Source organism: Marmota flaviventris, chromosome 10 (assembly GCF_047511675.1).
Source record: "Marmota flaviventris isolate mMarFla1 chromosome 10, mMarFla1.hap1, whole genome shotgun sequence".
In the NCBI taxonomy this organism is placed as follows: Eukaryota; Metazoa; Chordata; class Mammalia; order Rodentia; family Sciuridae; genus Marmota; species Marmota flaviventris.
In genome coordinates, this window is record NC_092507.1 from 41435384 (window position 1) to 41461734 (window position 26351).

The 26351-nt window shown below is 33.3% G+C and overlaps 1 protein-coding gene across 7 annotated transcripts in view; it reads right to left on the reverse strand.

Moving 5' to 3' along the window:
• Tut4 (terminal uridylyl transferase 4) overlaps nt 1-26351 on the reverse strand; it is a 122728-nt gene that overhangs the window by 41930 nt on the left and 54447 nt on the right. For all 7 annotated transcript variants that reach the window (XM_071617827.1, XM_071617825.1, XM_071617826.1 and 4 more), the window contains exons 6-14: nt 25027-25115; nt 23498-23549; nt 20112-20181; nt 17058-17184; nt 9941-10060; nt 9557-9769; nt 5264-5438; nt 4011-4711; nt 778-928 (exon numbers count right to left, since the gene is read on the reverse strand). In XM_071617827.1, the coding sequence (XP_071473928.1) occupies nt 778-928; nt 4011-4711; nt 5264-5438; nt 9557-9769; nt 9941-10060; nt 17058-17184; nt 20112-20181; nt 23498-23549; nt 25027-25115 (1698 nt within the window). The remainder of the gene's footprint in view (nt 1-777; nt 929-4010; nt 4712-5263; nt 5439-9556; nt 9770-9940; nt 10061-17057; nt 17185-20111; nt 20182-23497; nt 23550-25026; nt 25116-26351) is intronic.

Consider the following 26351-nt stretch of genomic DNA (forward strand, 5'->3'; position numbering starts at 1 on the left):
AATCTTATCTTACCTGAATACAGCAAGCAATGCATAAATGTTTGGTGAATAAAGGTATGCAAGACTCTCCCCAGAATGTCTTTATAAAACATTTCTCTCTAGGCCTTTCTCATACTCTACCAAATAAAAAGCAATTATCCTCCCAAACTGTGCATGTTAGGTTATTATGCATGACCCTCTATATTTGCAAATGAAGAGGAAGGTTCATCTCAAATACCACATCATTAATTCGAATTGTTCTGATACACCTCAGTTAAAATTAATTGGGTGTGCACTGCATTTTTTTAATACTACTATAGCATATAACATTCTAATTCCAATTATGGCAATTTATATACGTGTCTTATACATTCATGTAGGGGCAGCACTGTTCCACAGCACTGAAAGTACAGAAATGTTTTTTATTTAGACTGTCCAATGCAGTAGCCTCTAGCCAAGTGTACCTTCCGAGTGCTTCAGATGTGTCCAGTGTAACTGAGGAACTTAATTTTATTTTAACTGATTTAAGGTTGAATAGCCCCACATAGGTGTAGCAAATCCACAGTCTAAGTTTCTTAAAATTAATACATATGAGAGCAATTAAATTCCTTCTGGCATTTACCATATTACCCTGAACATAGTAGGCATTTGGTAAATATCTATACTTAGTCTCTACACTATTCAAAAACCTCTACCCAAAAAAAAAAAAAAAAAAAAAAAGCAAATTGTCCTTTAATTAGAAAAGTTAACATCCAAGAAAGAATGTAGTCCCAGTAGATACAGTAATAAAATACTTACCAAAACACCTTTTACATACTAAATCAAGTATTTCCCGAAATCGGTTTGTCATTGGTGGTAGAGGTTTTAGATCTATTTTCCTGAAATCCTCTGGGCAATCATTTTTTGAATGACCATCCTTTTTGCAGATGCTGCATACTATCGTTGGCGGCTATACAAAGGTAAGAAAATAATCTAATAAGTGCCTTTTGAGGCACTTCATTGCTTAGCAATCCAAAAATAATCTTTTAGATAATTCAGTTCGGATAAACTGTGCCTTTTGGAGATTTAAAAACAAAACTTAATAAAATGCAATCAACATAAAAACTATTCTGAGCAACCACTTTTTCCTCCACTAAAATATTTATCAATAACAAATTCACTTGAGTATGTAAGATGAAGAAAATAATAGGAAATACAAAAGGAATGGCTAAGTGAAATAGCTTGATTAGCTCCCAAAGGGAAATATATGCATTATATTTTTAATTTACCAATATCTAACAAAGTAGTTTATAAATTTTAAACTGCACCTTTCAATTCACTCCAAACATTTTTCCATCTTCAGAATCAATTAATCACAGAACTCTCACTTAGCCAGTTGGTTCAACTACATCTGTGTCCTGATTGCAGGACTAGACTTGAAAAATAAATTAGCTCCATAAATAAAGAAGTATTAAATAGCTACAAGCTGAACTTCAAACCCTGTAGCTCCATTTTAAATATATTCCAGAGGACCACCAGGTGTGGTTAAAACATCAGAATTTATGCCAACTAGTTGAATAAAATTCATGGTTAAGGAAGACCACTACTCTTTTATTGTGACACATCTAGACTCTAAAATTAAAGTGTCTTCCTCCAGTGTTAGCCTGGACATTTACATAGCCACAAGGTCTGAGGCAAATTATACACAACAAACTATATACACCTCTACAGGAATAATATACTGTGGGCTAATTAAAAGTACTCCAGGAACCTTTAACTGCTTTCAAAGCATTCATTTTTTTTAAATGACATATGCAAGGGAAATTCTTTTAAAATTTTACAGATAACTAATAAAAATTAAAATGGGAGAAACAGTACTCCTTATTGAAATAGGTAAATTTTAGGGGAAAAAATATAAAATACAAGAAATACATTGTAGTTATATAATTAAGAGATTATTTTTCTAAAAATCTTGTCATTTATTTCATTCTTTCAATAGTTCATATGCTCTAAATACTGAAACTGAGATAAAATCCAACAAATATATTCTTATATAGAATGAAGAAATACTGCTTAGAGGAAGGAGGAAATGAGAAGATGTTGGTTAAAGGGTACAAAACTACATTTATTCAAAATAACTAAATTCTGGATATCTGTTACACATAACCTTAGGCCTATGATTAACAATGCTTTACTATATTCTTAAAATTTTGCTAGACAATAGATCTCACATTAAGTTCTCTTTCCACAAAAGGAGGCAGTAGGCTTTTGGAGATGATGGATAGATATGTGGTATTAATAGTGTATACTTAACTTCCAAACATCAAGTTGTATATATTAAACATATATAGCTTTTTAAATATCAATCTTTTAAAAAATATATTTTTATTAGTTGTTGATGGACCTTTATTTTACTTATTTATATGAGGTGCTGAGAATCAAACCCAGGGCCTCACACATGCTAGGCAAGCCTTCTACCACTAAGCCATGACCCCAGCCCCGCAATTTTTTTTTTGACACAATACCTTTATTTTATTTATTCTAATGTGATGCTGAGGATTGAACCTAGTGCCTCATACATGCTAGGCAAGTGCTCTACCACTGAGTTACAACCCCAGCCATCTTATCTCAATAAAACAGACTTTTAAAAAATACTGCTTATGGCTGAGGTTGTGGCTCAGCAGTAGAGCGCTTGCGCAGCATGTATGGGCCCCTGGGTTCAATCCTCAGAACCACATAACAATAAATAGACAAAATAAAGGTATTTGTCCATTTACAACTCGAAAAAAAAATTTAAAAAAAAATACTGCTAAGTAATTATGTTAAAAATCTTAAGCTTGTCCATAAATACTGATAAAACAATAAAACATTCTAGTTCTTTTAAATATTCTATTTGGCTTACATGTGCTTTAAATTATCATTTTTCATTCTGGAAGCTTATAATGATATTTCAGTTATATGTATTGTACTTAAAGCAATGTGACTTAGCTAAAGTTTTATTAATAAAGTTCTTATTGCTTATTTTCTACTACCGGGTCATTGTTGATTTTGTTCATTTGTTTGTTTTGCAATACTGGGGACTAGAACTAGGGGCACTCTACCACTGAGTTATATCATTTCCCTTTCTTATTTTTTATTTTCAGACAGGATCTCAATAAATTATCCAGGTTGACCACAAACTCGCGCTGCTTCTGCCTCAGCCTCCCAAGTAGCTGGAATTATAGGCATGACCACACCAAGCCTAGTTCACTTGAGTATTTTCTACAATTTTAATTGTTAAAGCTCAAATTCTTCCATTTTAAAAGTAGAAAAGATGGGCTTGGGATATAGTTCTGTGGTAGAGAACGTGCCCAGCATGTGCATGGCCATGTTTGATCCCCAGAACTGGAAAAATAAATAAATAAAAATAAAAGTAGAAAAGTTAGGACTCTATAATTTATAAGGGTTAATACAAAATCCAAAAGTGCTCAATGGCAAAAACAGAATCTGAATTCTTCATTTTTTTGGATCCTGATCTTAGTTTACTTCTACTTTTAGTATATTTATGTTCTCTCTTCTAACAAATAACCCCCCCACACACAAACTCACATACTTTAAAACAGAATACTGATAGAATTTTAAAAATTTCATTCTTTTTGGAAGAAAAATAAGCATATGTATAGAAATAAGCAAAACAAAATATATGGTGCTAAGTTGATTTTCATAAAACATACGATAAATACTTTTATGTATGAGAAAGTGAAGAAAACCAAATAGAGTGCTGAAACCTCTTGGTGCTTTACACACAAAATTTAAAATCAATTATAGGAAAAGTACAGAAAGCAAAAGACAAATACACACCAAAATCATTCCCAAACAATAGTCACTACCATATAAGACACTTTTATACTTCTAAACCTAAAACTATAAATATAAAGTCAGGGGTAGGGATATAGCTCAGTGGGTAGAGCATGAAGCCCCTGGATTCAATCCCCAGTACCACAAAGGAAAAAGAAAGATAAGACAAAGTCATTTCACAAAATCTTACAGATTGTTTATAAATTGTATCTTACCTTGCCAGAGGTTAAAATAAACTTATCAAACACATAATGTAATTCCTGGGAGGGGAGGTTATCATCATCATTAAGGTCAGAAGCAACTTCTGTAGCTTTGCAGTTGCAAGAGGTAGTAGATGTGTCGGTGCACATAATCTGATGTGAACTTTCTGCTTCTAAATTTGATCTGCAGTCTGTTCCAACAGATTCATCTGGGTCAGGCAACCCAATGCAATTACATTGGCTGAGCTCCTTTTTAAAACAAGTTTCTGAAGGCGCTAAGTCATTTTGTTTCTTAATTGATTTTGGCTCCAATTCACTGCCTTGACTGGCATCCGCAGAAAGAGATGAAGATTCCTGTCCATGGTTAGCCAAATCTACTTCATTTACCAACAAATTGTCATTGTTAATAATACATCTCTGTGATGTACCTTCCATTTCATCATGTTTATCAGGTTGACCTCTTTCTGTATTTATTTTTTCTGTGCTTTCCCCAAGCAGATTGTAACAGTTGGTTGCCATATTATCAGACTTCACTGGTTTCTTATTGCTTACTTTCCCCTTCTCTTTTTTCTTGAACTCCACTGTGGTCTTATTTCCACCCTTCCTCTGAGGACAGGCAAAATACCGATAAGCTGCCCTGAATCTCTCCACAACATATTCATAAACAAGTTGGCTGTTTAAGCTCCGTGCAACATTCCTCTTGACTGAAAATGGATCTAGTAAAAAAGAAAATGATCAGAAACTAAGTCTCTATTAACAAACTACATATACAAATAGAGTTTAACTATTTAATTGTCAGCAGAACACTTTTTCCTAAGGTTTTTCTAATATATAATCCCAACAATGGTTCCTGAAAACTGAGTTGAAGAAAAACCATAGCAACATCTTTTCCTTTGTTTCTTCCATAAAAGAATCATCTAGAAGGAAAAAGAGTGAAGATAATATTGAAAAATAATAAGAGGATAATTGAGAAGGTCAATTCAGTAATTATACTTTCAGTGATGAAAGTATGGGAAAAAAGAAGCTATGCCACTATGCCTCCCTACACAATATCATTAAATGAAATTTCTCAAACTTCAAGACCCAGTAATAATTTTCATCTCTTGCCAAGGTAAAATTAATGTTGGGGGATACGATATGGAACCTTGTTTGTCAACATTAGTTGTTCTTTACCTCAGCCAAGGGATAAAATTTTTAATAGTTTATCAGATGATAAGTGGCACCCCCCAAAAAAGAGTCTCCAAATTAAGTACAATACATCATCTCACCTTCAATTGCTATTCGCCTTTTAGGCCAGTTTTTGTTCTCTCTTGTTAAAATATCCTGTATTCGTACACATATGACATATTCCTCCAAAGCAAAATCCAGTGTGTAAAATTTTAGCAGCTCTAGCCATAACTGTCCCAGGGATACCTGATTTGGTGTTTCCAATGTTAAGGGAGACTGAAAGAAAAAAAATACTTTTCATTTAAGCTTCACAAAACTATAAAATCAACGACTTTTCACTTAGAAAAGGCCTCAGAGATTATGTTTTCAAAATCTGAGAAATAAAGTAGTAATTTGTCAAAAACAACCAGTCTGAGTCCCAGTTTACTGATTTCTAGGAATTTTGTTTTCTTTGCATTATCAATGACTCTCAATTTTGACTACACAATAAAATCATCTAGTGACCATTAATGTATACTAATGCCTAAATTCCATACCATTCCCACTCTCAAGAATCTGATTTAATTGATCTGGGTTATTAGACCAGACACTAGGATTTTTAAAGCTCCTTAATGTGATTCTCATGTACAGGCAAGGTAACAAACCGCTATATACAACTACTACAGCCTACTCATTGCAATAATTACTTTATATATCTAAGTAAATATCCTGACTTTCAAAAAATTCCTTCATTCAGACACATTTCTTTAGAACATACTATTCCCTGGAATAAGATAGTAAGAGCTCACATTTATACATAATGCTTGCCATGCACTCTAAAACCAATCCACTTACAAGAGCTGCACATATAGTATAATATAATTCTATGAATCAGATACTATAGGGCAAGAATCTGACTCAAGACCACCTGGCTACTAAATCCATTTTGTGAATCATTATACTATACTGCCACTCAGGTAAGATGAGGTCCTACTTCATAGGCTACTAGGAGTAGAGAGTCAGTTTAACAATTACAGTAAAGGCTAGGCTACATGCTAAGATAGGAATCTAAATATGAGAGGTCATTACAAAGAAATAATATCTGAAATCCAAATGAAAGAGCTAAATGATGACTGGTGAGAAGTATCACTATGTAGTATAATGGCATCAAATAGCCATTCACACATTCAATTCTATAACTATTTGTTGAGTGCTATGTACCAGGCAATATACTAGGTACTTAGAATATATCTTAGGAAAAAAACTTAGATCCTTGATTTCATCGAGTCTACTTTCTAGGAAAGGACAAACGTACTTATTAAGTAAATTACACTAGTAACTTAAAAGAAGTTAAGTGCTATGGGGGAAATGTTAAGATAAAAAGAGTAGAACCAGGTGCAGTGTCGCTCGCCTGTAATCCCAGTGGCTCAGGAGCCTGAAGCAGGAGGGTCATGAGTTCAAAGCCAGCCTCAGCAATGGTGACATGCTAAGCAACTGAGTGGGACCCTGTCTCTAAATAAAATACAAAATAGAACTGGCGATGTGGCTGAATGGTTGAGTTTCCCTGAGTTCAGTCTCCCATACCCCCACCAAAAAAGATAAAAGGAATAGGAACATGGGAGCAAGAGAATGTCACAGTGTCAAGTTGAATAGTCAGAATCAGATCTGTTGAGAAGGCATGATCTGATGAGAAGGAAAAAGTGTTCTAAGAATGAGGAACAAATAGAATAAAAATACACAAAGTAAAAATGTGACTATCTTTAAAAAGAAAACCATGAAGGCTGTAGTTGTAGCTCAGTGGTAGAGAGCTCACCTAGCATACATGAGGCACTGAGTTCGATCCTCAGCATCACATAAAAATAAAGATACTGTGTCCACCTACAACTAAAAAATATATTTTTTTAAGAAAAAAAGAAAACCATGAAAGTTGGTTTGATAGATTAAGAGGAAGAGTAGTAGCAGAAAACAAAGAGCTATCAAGTAAGGACGGTTTGCCTTTTCTTATAAATGAAACAAGGAGCAACTAAAGCATTTTTAGTATGAATAGTGGAAAGGGTATGACCTGACTTAATGTTTTGTTTTTTGGGGGGGTACCAGGGATTGAACCCAGGGGCACTTGAACACTGAACCACATCCCAAGCCCTATTTAAGTTGCTTAGCGCCTCACTGTGGCTGAGGCTGGCTTTGAACTTGGGATCCTCCTGTCTCAGCTTCCCAAGCCGCTGGGATTACACGCATGTGCCACTGCATCTAGCCTCACTTAATGTTTTAGAATCACCATTCAGAATTTTTGTGTCTAGAATAAGGAAAAAGGGTAGACTGCAGGGAAATCTGTTAGGAAACTATAGCAGTAATCCAGGCCAGAAATCATGATGGCTACAACCAGGAAGGTAAAGTGGAAGTGGTGACAGGAGATCAAATTCTCAATATATTTCCAAGTAGAGATGTCAGGATTTCCTAACAGATTTGATAGGGGTATGAAAGGAAGAAAGGAGTGACTTCAAGGTTTTCTTGTTTGGTTTGTTTGGTGCTATGGCATGTATGCTTTTACTACTGAGCTATATCCCCACCCCATTTTATTTTTTATTTTGAGATTGGGTCTCACTAGGGCCCCGTGAAGTTACTGAGGCAGGTCTTGAACTTGCAATCCTCCTGTCTCTGCCTCCTGAATCACTGGGATTACGGGTGTAAGTGCGCCAGCATGTCCAGCACTCCAAAGTTTCAACTGAAAGGATAGAGTACCATCAACTGAGTTGGGAAACCTGCATAAGGAACAAATTTAAGGAAATGAATAGGAGTTCATTTTAGACACATTAAGTTTAAGACACCTAAGCAGACACACTAAATGAGCAGTTGGATGAACAATTATGAAGTTTGAGAGAGAGAGATCCAGCTACAGATTTAAAATTTAGGAGTCATCATTATACAGATGGTATTTAAAATCCAAGGACTGGATATGATTACACCAGAAGTATATACACACAGGGAAAAAAAGGGACCATGGACCAAGCCCTGTAGCACTCCAACATTAAAAACCTCAAGAAGGAGGAACAAGAAAAGGAGACTAAAAAGGAATAACCAGCTACAGGTGTGGTGCCTGGAAAGGGCAAGTGAGAAAATTTTTCTGAGAAGGAGATAAATCAACTGGCAAATGTTGCTACTAAGTATAAAAAAGATAAAAATTGAGAAAATGACCACTGAATTAGCAATGTGAAGATGACTGATATTAATGACCTGAATTCTGGCAGACTAATAAGTTAGGGAGAAAGAAAAATTGGAAATACTGAATACAGAAAATTCTTCCAAGAGGTTTTATAGCAAAGAGGAGCAGCAGAATAGCTAGGGAGAGTGGTGCCAAGATTTTTCTTTAAAATGGCAGAATTAAAAGCATGTGTGGTTTAATAGAGAATTGAAAACTGGTAATTTAGGAGGGAAAGAGAACAACTGCTGAAGTAATATTTTGGAATAAAGAAGATATGGGGGACCTGGGGTTGTGGCTCAGTAGTAGAGTGCTTGCCTGGCATGTGTGAGGCTCTGAGTTCAATCCTCAGCACCACATATAAATAAATAAAATAAAGGCCCATCAACAACTAAAAAAAAGTTTGAATTTTTTTTTCAAAAACAAGATACAGAATTGAATACACTAGACTAAAACATTGGAAGTTCCTTTATGAAAGCAGGCAGCAAGGCAGAATATGTGAGTGTGTAGAAGTTCTCTTCTGATTGCTTCAGTTTTCTCAGTGACATAAGGAACTGAGAATACTGGTGGTTTGAGGAGAGATTAGAAGTGGAAGAGATGAATAGATAAAAAAGTAGATTGAGGTTCCATAAATTATTCAGTACAGTTAGAGCAATAATTTCCAGAAATATTCAAACTTCTGTAATAATGCTCTACTGAGAAGCCCAAAATTCAGAGATTGTAGATCCAGACTTTTGGAAAATACAATCCATGTATGTTTACCTTTGGTTCTCTAGCACTCAAGATAATGCCTGGCACATAGTAGGTCCTTAATAAATGAAAGTTGAATGATTAAATAAGCAAGCCATCCCCTCATAAAGCAAAGGGGCTTATTTCTCCCCCAAATCTGGCAGCAAAATTCCCATATATTGAAGTTTTTGGTCAGAGCCAAACTACTAAAGGAAATTTTCTTTGTTTAAATGAAAAAGATACATAGATTAACCTTGATAATAACATGATTCAAACAATACAAAGTCTTCCAAAATGAGGTATAATTCATTAGAGAATCTTGGTACTAAAAAACTAAACCAGATCAACCCCTCACTTTATAGATGAGGAAAATGAGGCCAAGAGGCTTGCTCAAGGTCAGTGAATCTACTATTCAAATAGCTTCAACTGAAGGCATCACAAATTCTACAGATAGAAAAGCCAAAAACAAAAAACAAAAACAGCTTACTTTGCCATGTTTTTCCTTCATGGCATTACTTTGGTTGTCTGTTTCTGTCTTCTTGGTATCATCTTTTGGTTGGTCTGCCTTAGCTTTGTTTTCCTCAGCAATTGAGTTTTTCTCAGTTGCACTACTTGAATTATATTCCCACTTCACAAACTTCTCTTCTACTATGCCCTTCAGCTGAAAGTCATCCATTCTTTTTGGGTCAAAGCCTTCAATCTATATAAAAAGGCATTCCAAATTGGTAGTGGAAAAATTATTAAAAATAAAAAATAAAAAGATGGACAAAGAGACAAACCAGAATTCCAGCTTAAAAAGTTTGATCAGAGCACTGTGCAAAGAGCAAACTATCCACATACATGCACATAAATGTCACAAACCAAGGCTTACCCAACTTCCAAGTAAGCAAGGAAGAAGAGGGGGTTTTCTTTGTTGTAGAAAAAACATCACCATTAAAGCAAAACAGTAAGAAGGAATTCCACCATCAGTTTGGGAGTCAATATAGCACAACTGCAAAACCAAAGGGGAAAAAATACTAGCATTTTGCATTCTTCAATTTACACAATAAAAAAGTAGCTTGTTATTCCTATCTGATTACTGAGAGATTCAAATAACAATGAAAAATGTAAGAAATAACCTGAAATCTCATCAACATAAAATAATAGTGGGTAATGTGTTGGTGACTAACTTTTCACTTATTTCTCTACATATATAAATGTACACACATATTTTAGTTAAATGGAATCATGTTATACATAGTGCTTTTGTTATAGACACCTTTTAAAGGTATTTTTCTTTTCTCCCCTCTACTTCTGCTTTAGCATTAACAACCTTATATGTACACTTTCATGTCTTTTTCTATAATCATATACAAATACATATACACTTCTAGGTTTACATAAATACAGGGAGAATTTTGTGGGTTTTGACTTTACTAAAATAGTAATTACAAACACTTCCCTGTATATTATTCAACCATGAATTGAGAAAGTCCTTCTAAGTCAATTAGCGAATATCTAACACATTCTTTTGAAAGGTTAAATTACAGTTTATGATCTAAATGACTACTTAATAATGCCTCCACTGAAAGACAATCACACACTTTTGAATCTGTGCAACTTCAAACAGTGCCATAATATTTATCTTTATATATAGCTCCCAAATGCTAGTGCATATTTCAATTAGCTATGTTTCCAGGAATATGTTTGCTGAATTTTACAATACATGATGCATTTTAATTACCATAGGATTACTCTCCAATATCACTGTAAGAATTTCTGTTGTCCTTCATTAACATATGAGTGAACAAAAACCCCTTCCAACACTAGGTATTATCAACTTAAAAATTGTCAATAGGATGGATGAGATGCAATCTTTAACAATTACTTCAATTTGCATGTCCTTAACAGTAAGAGAAAAATTATGCGGGCTGGGGATGTGGCTCAAGCAGTAACGCACTTGCCTGGCATGGGCGGGGCACTGGGTTCGATCCTCAGCACCACATAAAATAAAATAAAGATGTTGTGTCCACCGAAAACTGAAAAATAAATATTAAAAAAATTTCTCTTTTCTCTCTCTCTCAAAAAAAAAGAGAGAAAAATTATGCAATTTTCATGTTCACTAACCATTTGGATGTATGCTTTTCAGAATTACCTTTTTTTTTTTTTTTTTTTTTTGGTGGCAGGGAGGTACTAGGGATTGAATTCAGAGACACTCAATTACTGAGCCACAATCCTTTTTTGTATTTTTTTTTTTAGAGACAGGGTCTCACTGCCTTGCTTAGCGCCTCACCATTACTGAGGCTGCTTTGAACTCTTGATCCTCCAGCCTCAGTCTCCTGCACTGCTGGGATTACAGGCATGTACCACCACACCCAGCTTAAGTTTTTTGTTAGTTTTTCTATTTTCATACATTACATATGTTTACTTATAGACAATCACCCTTTATAGCTGACATATGCATTTAAAATATGCTATTGTTCTCAATCTACTATTTTTATTTTAGCATTATTTAGTGTATAATTTCTAGGTATCCTATCATAGCAAAAAGTTCTCCCAAATCCATAGTTTACATACATAAATTTTACTCTAAATTTTAAAAACTTCATTTAGGTGAAATTTATTTTTCCATTTTGTACACTAAGGATTGAACATTATTTTCTTCCAGAAAGATACAGTTTTGACTTGCAGCCATTTATTAAATAATCATCATTTCAATGCTGAAATAAAATATTTTCTTTCATTTATTAAAATTGAGGCAGGGGGCAAAAGGATAGGAAAGACGGTGGAATGAGATGGACTATCATTACCCTGGGTATATGATGAGTGCACTAATGGTGTGACTCCATGCACTACCAGAGAAGTGAAAAATTCTACTCTATTTGTATACAATGAATCAAAGAGCTTTCTACTGTCAAGTATAACTGATTAGAACTAATAAATAAATAAATTTTAAAAATCTTATATACATAGGATCTACTTCAGGGCATACTATTCTATCCACCAATTTATTTGTCTATTAGTATGCCAATAGTATTTATTAAAGCTGATTTATAGTGATATATTACCTTTACCCCCTTTACCATTCCTCTTTTTTAATTATTTTGGCTATTCTCAGATATTTATTCTTCCATTAAACATTTTAAGATCATCTTTATTGTATCTTTTGCCCCGCTAGTAATTCTAATTGGAAATACTGTACATATGAAAATTAATTAAAACTTTTTTTACATTAATCACAAAAAGTAGCTCAGAGTCAGGTAACTTGACTATAATAGATTATTCCCTATTACTAGAATGTAAAGAATATATCTACTTTAAAAAGAGAGCCAGAATATAAGAACTTGATATTGGGCTGGGGATGTGGCTCAAGCGGTAACGCACTTGCCTGGCATGCATAGGGTGCTGGGTTCGATCCTCAGCACCACATAAAAATAAAATAAAGATGTTGTGTCCATCCAAAACTAAAAAATAAATATTAAAAAATTCTCTCTCTCTCTTTAAAAAAAAAAAAAGAACTTGATATGTGAATTTTCCAAAAATTTAGGAGTTGTTGATTACTCATGTTCCTTCAACATCCAATACACTTGCAAGTCCTATTTCCAAAACTTAGCCCACCTCTCTCTAATTTCCTTCATATCCACTCTAAGGTAGCATAAATTATTATAATCTCTGGCCAATATATGCCTGCCCACTGGGCTTCCTGTTTCTACTCTTTAACTCTAAATGATCTTTACAAGCATAAATCACATCAAGTTGTATATTGCTTCCAAACCCTTTCTATGTTTTCTTACTGCCATTAAATATATCCAAATTTTTCACCACAGAAATTGTTTGATCTTATCTCCTACAACTTTCACCCACATTCACTTCATCTCACTACTTCTGTCTTCCTTATTGCACCTGAAAGCTCGTTCTCATCTTAAAGGCCTGCATTAGCAATCCCTTGAAGGCTGTTCCCCCAGATTTTAATTGTATCTGGCTTGAACTTAATTATCAATTTCCCCCCAAAAAATTTCCCTAACCATCCAGTATAATATCACTCTCTCACCATATTACCTCATTTTTAGAGCATTAAATTCTACCAGATGCTACATTATTTATGCATTTTGTGTACTATCTGATTCTTTCAAAAGTATGTGAGATCTGTGATAGCAAGGCTTTGTATGCTTTTTAAGACAGATGTTCCCTCCACCAGGAACAAAGTCTTAGGGCACATAGGGATCTAACAAATAGTTTGTTAAATGGACAGATTTCTTCAGGACAAATTTTTTTCATGCCATTCAGTAATATAATTTTCTTCCTATAACTTTTTTATTAAATTTATTTCTTAGTATTTTGTAATTTCTGTTGCTGTCATCAAGGTAACACTTTTCCTGTTTTTCTTCTACCAAGTTATTTTTATGGCAGAGCAAAGTTACTTATTTTTGTGTATTTATCTTAGATTTAATAATCTTAATAAATTCTCTCATTAATCACAGTAGTTTGTTTTCTGGTGCCAGAGATTGAACTCAGGGGCACTTAACAACTGAATCACACTCCCAGCCCTTTTTTTTTTTTTTTTTTTTTTTTAGTTATAGGTGGACACAATATCTTTATTTTATTTTTATGTGGTGCTGAGGATCAAACCCAGTGCCTCACGCATGCTAGGCGAGTAGCCTACCTCTGAACCACAACCCCAGCCCCACTCCCAGGGGGTTTGTTTGTTTTGTTTTTATTTTTTTGAGCCAGGGTGTCAGTAAATTGCTAAGGCTAGCTCTCAATTTGTGATCCTCCTGCCTCAGCCTCCTGAACCACTGGGATTACAGGAATGCATCACCATGCCCAACTAATCCTAGTAGTTTTTTACTAGGGTTTTCTAGATATACAATTATTATTTTTTTTATTATTATTTTTTTTATAATGTGGAGAAAGACTTTTTTTTGCAGACAGGATATCTTTTTTTTTTAAGAGAGAGAGAGAGAGAGAGAGAGAGAGAGAGAGAGAGAGAGAATTTTTTAATATTTATTTTTTAGTTTTCAGCGGACACAACATCTTTGTTTGTATGTGGTGCTGAGGATCGAACCCGGGCCGCACGCATGCCAGGTGAGCGCGCCACCGCTTGAGCCACATCCCCAGCCCCCTAGATATACAATTATACTATGAGCACAAAGAGATATTTTTTTAATTTTTCAAATATTGACATTATTTCCTTTCCACAGCATTTCCTAAAACCTCCAAAACAATATACAAAATCAATAATGAACATCTCACAGCAATTCTATTTAGAATGTTTGTTTTGTAAGTAGCTTTATTTTAACCAAAAATTCCTTTGCAACTATAAAAACTGAAAATGGATTTTTTTTTAAACATATCAGACATCTCATAGAATAAGATTAAGGCAGCTTAAGAGAAAGCTTTTAAAATCCAAGGGTCTCTTTTTCTTTTACGTGCCAAATACTGCTAAAAAATACAATTTTTACATTAATCACAAAAAGTAGCTCAGAGTCAGGTAACTTGACTATAATAGACTATTCCCTATTACTAGAATGTAAAGAATATATCTACTTTTAAAAGAGAGCCAGAATATAATCAAATGTAATTTCATGATCTTACTGTGATTTACTTATAGCTTTTTTTTTCTTTTTTAATTTAATGTCTTATGGATATACATGAAGGTGAGATTCACTGTGGTATATTCCTATATGTACATAGGAACGTTGGATCAAATTCATTCAACTGTCTTTCCCTATCCCATTCCTCTTCCCTTCTCTTCATTCCCCTTTGTCTATTTCACTGATCTTTCCTCTGTTCCCCACCCCCTTGTTTTGGATTAGTTTTCCTATATTAAAAGAAAAAAAAATTGACCCTTGACTTTTTAGGACAGGCTTATTTCATTTAGCATGATAGTCTCCAGTTTCATCCATTTACCAGTAAATACCACAAAGTCATTTTTCTTTATGGCTGAGTAATACTCTGCTGGGTATATGTACCACATTTTCTTTATCCATTCTTCTCTTAAATGGCACCTACATTGGTTCCATAGCTTGGCTATTGCAAATTGTGCTGCCTTAAACACCAATGTGGATATATCACTGAGTATGCTGATTTTAATTTCTTTGGATATATACTGAGGAGGGAGATAGCTGGGTCATATGATGGTTCCATTCCTAGATTTTTGAAACCATTTTGCTTTCCAGAGTGGTATATCAATTTGCAGTTCCACCAAAAATGTATATCTTATTCCCTATATCCTCACCAACATTTATTGTTACTTGTATTTTAGATAATTGCCATTCTGACTAGAAGAAATCTCAGTGTTGATTTAATTTGCATTTCTCTAATTGCTAGAGATGTTGAACATTTTTCATATATTTGTTGACCATTGTATTTCTTCTTTTGAGAAGTGTCTGTTTACTTCCTTTGCCCATATATTGACTGGATTATTTTTTCGGTGTTGAGTTTTTAGATGTTAAGTACACTAAAAAAAAAATCAATTCTTATATTAATCACAAAAAGTATCTCAGAATCAGGTAATTTGACTATTATGCACTGTTTCCTATTACTGGAACGCAAGGAATATTTGTTTGTTTGTTTGTAAATAATTTAGTGCCAAGGATTTCACAAAGGGGTGCTTTACCACTGAGCCATAACCCCCAGCACTATTTATTTATTTATTTATTTATTTATTTATTTATTTTAGTTGTGTGTGGACAATACCTTTATTTGTTTTTATACGGTGATGAGGATCAAACCCAGTGCCTCACACATGCCAGACAAGCTGAGCCACAACCCAGCCCCCTTTTTTACTTTTGAGAGAGGGGCTCACTAAATTGCTTAGGGCCTCACTAGAATTTACTCATTGTTGTTTCAATAAGTGATCACAAATCTCTGTCTAGACATCTGGACATCTGGACTGATATTAGACATCTAAATTGATACATCTGGATATCTGGATTACCACTCCTCTTCCTACCCCCACATCAAAGAAATAAACACAAAATAACTAAAGCATTTAGAAATACAAATTAATTCTAATTTAGAAAATTTGGATAACTAATCCATAGCTGTTGCCCAATCAAAAATTGCACCACATGAATAACAATTTAGGGAAAAGAGAATACCCAGAGACAAAGATTAGAAAAACAAATATACTAACAGAAGAAACTTAACTTACATACCATATCTTAAAACCTTACAATTTTAACTTACAATATGAATGAAAACTTGAGCCTCTTAAGATACAGTATATAAGAATAAAGTATGCCATTAAAAATTCTACAATATATCAATAAGTATACACCATAGCCCTTTATCCACAGTTTCACTTTCTACAGTTTTAGTTACCCAGAGTCAACAGCAGAGTCAACAGTGATCCAAAATATTATATAGAAAATTCTACAAATAAAAAAAAATGCATCCGTTTTGCCAGGCATAGTTGACACACACTTGTAATTCCAGTTACTTGGAAGGCTAAGGTATGAGGATCACAAATTTGAGACCAAAAGGAGCAACTTAGTGACAAAATAAAAAATTTTTAAAAGAACAGGGGATTACTCAGTGGTAGAGCACTTGCCTTACAGGTGTGAGCCCCTGGGTCCAAGCCCTAGTAGCACAAATAAAAAATGTTTTAAACTTTAAGTTTTAAATAACTTTTATTACATTATATTGTTATAATTGTTCTCTTTTACTATTATTGTTGTTCATCTCTTACTATGCCTTACTATAAATTAAACTTTATTGTAGATATGTACAGATAGGAAAAAATAGTGTATATATAACAGTGCAGTACTATCCAAGGTTCCAGGCATTCACCAGAGCTCTTGGAATATATTCTCCATGGATAAAGGGGAACTAGTGTATGGTCTATGAAAACTTTATTTTCCCATAAATTGGAACCAGTCACACTACTTTCTGTCTGGCACAGATAACTGTTTTATCCCACATGTTATGATTTATGTTTCATATCAGTATAAGGAAAAGCCTGTCTTATTTTGAAGATTAGGTACTTTTCTTTCCATTCCACTTACCTTAGCCCAGTATCGAAAGGCTAACACCAAGGGAATAAAGACAGGTTCCATTTTGCCAAGAGCAGCAAGTAAATCAGTAGTGAGACATGCCATATCGTTTCCTGCACTCACTCTACAAAGTAAACCACTGTGAATGAGAAAGAAACAAATTTTACTATGTTAATACCCTAAAATGCAGAATACTTCAAATCCTGTGGCTACACTACAGTCACCATATTTTAATTCCTAAAAGTTATAGTAAAAACAGATGTTATCATAAAATTAAAAGTAACTAAACACTAAATTAGAGAATATGTTTTTAATTCTTCCTGTGCAATTTAGAAACAAATTTCAACCTCACTCAGTATTTAAGTTCATAAAAAATAAATTCCAAAAGGAGCATTAAGAATCACCAAAATTGGGCTGAGGTTGTAGCTCAGCAGTAGCATATGTGAGGTATTGAGTATGATTCTCAGCACCACATATAGGTAAATAAAATAAAGGTCCATCTACAACTAAAATATATTAAAAAAAAAAAAAAAAGAATCAACAAAATTTACTAGGTATGGTGGCACATGCCTGTAATCCCAGCAGTTTGGGAGGCTGAAGCCGAAGGACCGCAAATTCAAAGCCAGTCTCATTAACTTAGTGAGGCCCTAAGCAACTTAGCAAGACATGTCTCAAAATTTAGAAAAGTAAAAAATTAAAAAGGCCGGGGATGTGGCTCACTGACTAAGTGGTTAAGTGCCCATGGGTTCAATTCTGGTACAAAAAAAAACCACCAAAATTTGATTTACATGACAGAAAGAACATTGTCTCTTCAATGTCAAAGTAACAAAGTAACACAACATACTTTCCTAGTTGGGTTTTTTTTTTTTTTTTGCTTTGAAGATGATATAAACAAAAGATAAAATACTGGACTGACTAGCTATACTTCTTGACTCTAATTTTTCCTATCCAACTTTCATGATTTAATTGGTATGTTATTTTTAGATCAAAGGTCAGACTAATCAATGTGCAAGCTGGCACATACCTGTAGTCTCAAATACTGAGGAGGTGGGGGTGGGAGGATTAAAAATTTGAGGGCAGCCTGGGAAACTTATCAAGACCCTGTTCTCAAAATAAAATTTAGAAAAGAGTAGGGGCATAGCTCAATGGTACAGTGCTTGCCTTGCATGCAAAAATACCCTGGGTTTAATCCTGTGCAAAAAAAAAAAAAAATATATATATATATATATATATATATATATGATTTACTAATTTATTAGCCCACTTACTTATATGTGAGTGAAAACCAAGTTATACTATATAAGTGAAAACAGGAGTCACCTTAAATGGAATGAAAGAAGTGTACTAGAGATATTTTCAGAACACAGATAAAAATGTATCTGAAATTGCCATGCAGAAGCAATTTAACACATGTGAAAGGAAACACTAGAAGGCAGATTACCTCTATGCCATTTCTGGTTTTCCCCTAAGTAATATGAACCTGGACAAATGCTTAACCCCTCTCAATCTAAATTTTCTAATTTAGAAAATAAGGAAGCTAAGCCATGTGCAGTGGTGCACACCTGTAATCCCAGTAACTCAGGAGGCTGAGATAGGAGGATTGAAAGTTTGAGGTCAGCCTCAGCAAATAGCAAGACCCTCGAAAAATTAGTGAGACCCTGCCTCAAAATAAAAAAAATAAAAAAGGGCTGGGTATATAACTCAATAGTAAAGCACCCCTGAGTTCAATCCCCAGTACCAAAGAAAGAAAGAAGGAAAATAAGGAAGGTAAACTAGATCTCCATAGGACAGAATTCTAGGTTGAATAAGGAAATACAACAATCTTAAAATGTAAGAAAAATAAGTTAATAATCAATTAAAAAAATAATAATTCTGTATTGCTTCCACATTCAACTCCGATAACATTATTGTAGTTTCCTTTTTCAAAGGCACTTAGCCCTCTCAGTCCTATAGAGTCCTATTTGATGAGAAAGTCGTTCATAACTCATTCATTTCAGTGAACTAAAACTAGATTCTAATATCCAGTAAGATTCTTAACAAGAAGCTATCTCTTATTGCTGTTTGTATCTCTAGAATAATGTAGTACCTACATAGAAGTAAATGTTCAGGGGCTGGGGTTATGGCTCAACGGTAGAACGCTCACCTCACATGTGTAAGGCCCTGGGTTCGATCCTCAGCACCACATAAAAGTAAATAAATAAATAAAATAAAGTTTTTTTTAAATGTTTAAAAATTTTTTTTAAAAAAGAAGTAAATGTCCAATATTGTTAGGTAAGCAAATGAACTTGAGGGGAAAAAAAAAATAGAAGTTTTGCCTAGAGTGTTTTATTTTCCACTGTCTGGTAACTCTATTTCGTGTTCACATTCATTTGGTAAGCTTGCTATTTTTAATTAGTAGAAACTAGTGTAATCCAAGAGCAAGGTAGATCTTTTCAAAAACAGCATACTACAGGGACAAAAGACACATCAATGTTTATAGCAGCACAATTCATAATAGCTAAATTGTGGAACCAACCTAGATGCCCTTCAGTAGATGAATGGATTAAAAAAATGTGGTGTTTATGCACAATGGAATATTACTCAGCAATAAAAGAGAATAAAATCATGGCATTTGCAGGTAAATGGATGGAGTTGGAGGAGATAATGCTAAGTGAAGTTAGCCAATCCCAAAAAAACAAATGCCAAATGTTTTCTCTTATATAAGGAAGCTGTTTCATAGTGGGGTAGGGAGGGAGAGCATGGGAGGAATAGACTGTAGATAGGGCAGAGGGGTGGGAGGGGAAGAGAGAGGGCATGGGGTTAGAAATGATGGTGGAATGTGATGGTCATCATTATCCAAAGTACATGTATGAAGTCACAAATTGGTGTAAATATACTTTGTATACAACCAATATGAATTGTAATGCATTCCGCTGTCATATTTTTTAAATAAATAAATAAATAGAAACTAGAGTAATCATATTATTCCCAGGAGAAATCTAAAACAAAGATCTTCTCTTGGAAACGTTCACTACAAATTTGGTGGGGTTTTTTTTAATATTTTATTTTTTCTTCATTATTACCAACCTTTTCTGATCTTTGCACACCACAACAGGAACTTTAGCGTGAAAATCAGATTCCACATCTACATATAATACTAGTAAGAGAAAAAAAAAAAAACAAATAAGCTAATGTCAACATCTCTAGAAGTATTTATTCTACAGTAAACACTGAGTAAAAGTTTCCGTCTAAAAAATCACTCTTATTGCTTCTGTGGCATAATCCATTCTTCTCATTATGAGCATCAACCCAGCAGAATCTCTTACCTCTATTGGTGCCATTTGCTGTGTATCACAAACCACAGGTATAGTCCCAAATACTGTCCGAAAATTACAATCACCTTAAGAGGAAAGGTCTTAATATCCCTAAAAGTTTGAATATTTCCAAGTAAGTATATAAAGTTGTTAAAACTTAAGAGATATAGCAAAGAAAGGACACCACTTACTTCTGAGGGCTATGTCCTCCACAGGAATCACAAAATGAGGACCTATCATGCTTTAACAGCTTAGTTCATTTTAATTAACCCGTGTAAGTACAAGCTAACTCTGCTGGCCTTGTTTCCTGTAAATATATGAAAACTCTGCCTAATCAAAGCTCTTAAGACTTGCCTAACATGATGAAGCACCTTTCCACCACTTTCCATCCTGTCTTTTTTATACCTCCATGGCAAACCCCTTTCCATAAATGTCTAATTTAAGTAAAGATAGATGGGTGAACATTATTTCATTTCAAATTCAAAGAAAGTCTTTCAGTAGTACTTGTTGGAATAATTAATTCAAAGAACATGTGCTTAAGAACTGTATATCAGAAATTTCATTATGCATGTGATGAGTAAGAAACAAAGAGTCAATAAGGGGTTTGAAACATAAATATAGAAACAAATCCTTTACATGACAGATCTCTACGGGATATAATGAGAACATAAAGGAAAACATAATTGCATAGATTTTAAAATTAAGACTGGTTTTTGAAACCTGATTATATAACTTAAGATGATCTACTCATGTATTTTAGTAGGAAAAATATACTTTTATTTTTTTATTTATTTTTATTTTTTAGTTGTAAATGGATCTTTTATCTTATTTATTTATATGCAGTGCTGAGGATAGAACCCAGGGCCTCACACATGCCAGGCAAGTGCTCTACCACTGAGCCACAACTCCAGCCCCAGAAAAATAGACTTTAAACATTTATTATTTATGATAGATTGGCACTCTCTAGAGAGAAAAGCTGTCTCTCATCTGTAATATCCTTTTAAGTTTTTGTGTAATTAAAAACATAAATGTAGAGTAAAGATATTGTGTCCACCTAAAACTAAAAAATAAATTTAAAAAACCAACAAGTATGTAGGGGCTGGGGTTGTAGCTCAGTGGTAAAGTGTGTGCCTAGCATGTATGAGGCACTGAATTCAATTCTCAGCACCATATATAAATAAATGAATAAAATAAAGGTCCACCAACAACTAAAAGAATATATATTTAATAACAAAAAAAACTATATTAGGGGCTGGGGTTGTGGCTCAGAGGTAAAGCACCCACCTAGCATGTGTGAAGCACTAGGTTCAATTCTCAGCACCACATAAAAATAAAATAAAGGTATTGTGCCCACCTACAACTAAAAAATAAATGTTAAAAAAAGAAAACTATATTAAAATACCTTTACAGAATAAACTATACCAAACTCTTTCTTTAAAAAATAATTTCCACTAGGTACAGTGGAACACACCTGTAATCCCAGTGGCTCAGGAGGTTGAGGTAGGTGGACTGCAAGTTCAAAGCTAGCCTCTGCAACTTAACAAGACCCTAAGTAACTCAGAAAGAGCCTGTCACTCAATAAAATACAAAAAGGGGTGGGGATGTGTCTCAGTGGTCAAGTGCCTCTGGGTTCCATCCCCAATATCAAAAGAAGAAAAAAAAAATCTAATTTCTGTCAGGTACTTTCGGTTCATGAAATTTAATTTAATGTAATAACAACAGCTGCTGCAGCAAAAGGTTAAAACTAGGTTATTGTATGCCAGGCACTTTTCTAAACTATGGCTTAATCCATTTCATCCTCTTAACAACTTCATCAGAAAAGTTATTGCCATTTCAGCATTGAGAAAACTGAATTATTACACTGAAGTTAAATTGTTATGGGCAAACAACCAAGTGGCACAATTAAAATTTGAGCCTGGAAAGTCTGGATCTGGATCCTGAGCTCTTAAGCATTTACTTCATAAGAAGAAAAGTAGGCACTATAGGTGTTGCTCAGTGGTAGAGTGTTTACCTAGAATGTAAGAAGGCCCGGGTTCCATCACCAGAGTCGCAAAATAAAAACAAACAAAACAAAAGCAGTAAATTAAAATCAAGAAAATAATTTATTGGACTATAATATATAACTTGGGCTTGGTTTGAGACACTGATATTGTTTTAAAATTTTACTTAGAAGTATTTTTACCTATAGGTATCAAATGTCCTCAATAAAAAAGCAATCTAGACAGAAAAGGCACATATGAAATTGGTATGATGCAGCTGATGCAACATAATTTATCAAATTAATGTAATTGTTTTTAAGTGGGGGAAAAAACATATTTACCCAAGACATGCACACATTTTTACGGCAAGTCTCTCCTTAATCTTTCTTCATCAATGACCTCCTAATGATTATGGGTTTTCTTGTCTTCTTTTACGCATGAAATGTTCATAATATAGTATTCCTCCCCTTATCTGCAGGGGATACTTTCTAAAACCCCCAGTGAATATCTGAAACCACAAATAGTACTAAACCTTATAAATACTATGCTTTTTTTTTTCCTATCCATACATACCTCTGACAAAGTGTAATTTATTAATTAGTCACATTAAAAGATTAGCAACAATAACTAATACCAAAATAGAACAATTATAACAATACAATGTAATAAAAGTTATATGAATGTGGTCTCTCTTGGGTTCAAGTTACTGCAACAGATGATAATCTAATAACCAAGACAGCTACTAAGTAACTAATAGATGGTAGCTACTCAGAATAGCACTAGATTTAAAACTTATGAATTGTTATTTTTAGAATGTTCCACTTAATATGCAGACCATGGTAGACTGCAAGTTAACTGAAATCAAAAAAAACAAAAGCATGAAAAATAAAACTGCAGATAAAGGAAAACTACTATATTCAAAGCTAGTATTTTTTAAATTACCTAAAATGCAGCAACTTTTTTAATATGTCAATTTTAATATGGTACCTCTGGCATAGCAATAGGTAAATTATATTTTCTGGTATACCAATTAAATAAATATATTAAAAGATACATTTATCTATCCATATATAATAGTGACTCAAACATGCTAGCAGTTTATTTGATTAGCTATATATAACCAACACATTGCATAGACCTTTAAAAAGACAACTTTAAAAAGAAAAAAAAAGAAACTCACCATTATTTTTTAAAATTCCAAGCACTTGTATCAGAAGATCTGGATGATTCATCTAAAAAATTTAAACTTTAATCAATACATTAATTTCAAAGTACAAGTAGCAGAACATTACAGAGAACAACTTCATTAAAAAAAAACATTTAAATAAAATTATGCTCTGTATTTTAAAATACGAAAACAGAATAGTGTTTTCACTTTTATGTTCAATAAATTTTGAAATCCAGAGCCTAGCACATGCTAGACTCTACCACTAAGCTACCCCTGCATCTCACTATGTCAGTAAATCTTTTTTTAGAAATAGAATATAATAAATATAGCATTAACATTCTAGAAACACTCTTAAAATTAATGGGTTCTCACATTGAGAAAAGGTTCTAAAATTCTACAACAAAACAAGTGAAAAAGAAGCAAGTTTACTTTAATGAATGTTAATAAGAATTTTTTAAGGTAAGAACTTCATAGTACATAAGACAACTGGCAGCTCGGCCAAAAGGCTTACATTAAAATATTATTTACTATAACAAGCTTATCAAATGTTTAAAGGGTATTTTGTTACTATTTAAGTCTTTAATAATCACAAATTAGGGGCTGGGGCTATAGCTCAGTTGGTAGTTGGTAGTTGCCTCACATGCATAGGGCCCTGGGTTCAATTCCCAGCACCACCAATCATCATCATCATCACAAATTAGTTGTAAAGTAAATATATCAAGTTAAAAATTAAAAAAACAAGTTTTCACCCAAATCAAATTTCATTAAGCATAAAATTATTAAAACAATTTTAAACATAATTTTGACTGATTATTTTAAATGTTTTACATCAATAAATAAGCAATGTTAGCAATGCTAACCAATACTGACATTGTCACCAATGATAATAGCTACTAATTCATAGTATCCATCACGTACCAGGTACTAATACATGAATATATGAGGTGGGAAGGAGAAATTTCCAAAAGTACTGTTTAAGTCATTATATATAAATAATTTAATATAAAAGTCATTATCCCTGTTTTGGAAAGGAGGAAACACAGACCCAAAAGTCAAGTAGTGAGCTGGGGTTGTGGCTCAGTGGTAGAGCAGTTGCCCAGCACTCATGAGGCACTAGTTTTGATCCTCAGCACCACATGTAAGTAAATTAAATAAAGGTATTGTGTCCATCTACAACTGAAAAAAAAGTCAAGTAGTAACATGCTCTTTGCAGTCAAAATTTGAACCCAGATGTATGGTTTCAAAACTCTTTTCATTTTCTATAGTGCTTCAGAAGTGACGGCTATTTAAGATATTCAAATAAAACCTCTTTCCCTTTTATTGTCTTCCTCTTCTGCTTCCTTTTTCCTCCATCCCATATATTTTTTTACCTTCCCTTCATCTGAAACTTAGCAGAAATTTCCAAAAGCACTATTTAATCACAATAACACTCTACAAGTCAGAGTTTTATATTCCCCTACCCCCTCTCTAAAAAGATAATCCATTAAAATTATGAGGTACTGATTAAGATTAACAGGAAAGGGTTCTTTCTAAGTACTTACCTTAGAAGGAAATTTTATATCTATATTAACATCACTACTTTTTAGAGCAAACTTAGTCAGAGACGAGCCATACAACCTAAGTGAACATTCTGTAATAAAGGGAAAAAATAAAAGCATGAAACCACGTGCAAATATAGGAGCTCTAAAAAACAGCAGAAGGAAAAATATATATGCATATTTCAATTCTATGTCTTTCATTTCTAATATAATGATTATAGAAGAATGGGAACTTTTCTAATACCTTTATAATATAATAATAATGTTTCCCAATTTTGGGGTACAGATATAGAATGGGGAGAGAGAAATTACTCATAAAAGTTCAGTGTTCAAACAAAATTTTAGTTAAAATTTATTTTGGAATGACTGAGAATATATTTAGCATTCAATATACAACTGTAACAAATGTACTAACCTGGCTACAGTAATACTGTCACAAACTACATTTATTTATTTTAGATAATTATATAAATATAAGAGATAGTACTTTGGGGAAATGATCATAGGCATTTAGTGCAAATGCTTTTTAAAAATACAAAGTGAAATCAAGTCAACTGATGTTACAAATCTAAAACAAAACATTTCGTAGCCCTCAAGAGTTCACAGAACAAAATAAATAGAAACATCAGGATCTACACTACCCATACACATCTTCCTCAGACTATCAAAAATTTTAAAAATACTGTTACCAAGGTATATTTTTAAAGGATCTCACCAGAAAGTAAGTTGAAAATACTATGCATGGTTGATACTGATTAGACAGGTGGTTTTGTTTTTTAAAAGTTTAAGTTTATACTCAGTTGTATATATAAAAGTCTACTTTTCAAAACTTGCAAAATGTCAGAAAGTCATCCAAGTCATTAAAATCATTAAAAATTCATTTCCATTATCAAAATATTGAATTATTTTTATACATAATTTCAATTAGGATTAAATGAATTATTTATGACAAAAGACAGAAGGAAACAAAATTTTTCCATTTTCAATTTTAATTTGCTATTATTTCTTATGAATCTCACAATGGATCTATATAATTTATCAAATATCCAAAAGACCTTTGATGTTAAGAAATGAGTCTTTATTTACAATACACACTTACTTAAACCATAAGATAATGTAAAAAAAAAAAAAAATGACATGGGTTTAGCAAATAGTCCACAGATAAATACACCTGACCTGATACCCATCTTGCACCAAAAAATAATCTTTATCTGAAGTTTTTCCTTAATTTTTTTCCTACCATCAGTCAATAGGAATTTTATTAAGTGACAATAATATTTACATTGGAAATAATACAACTTTTTAAAAAGTCCATTCATAAAAAATAA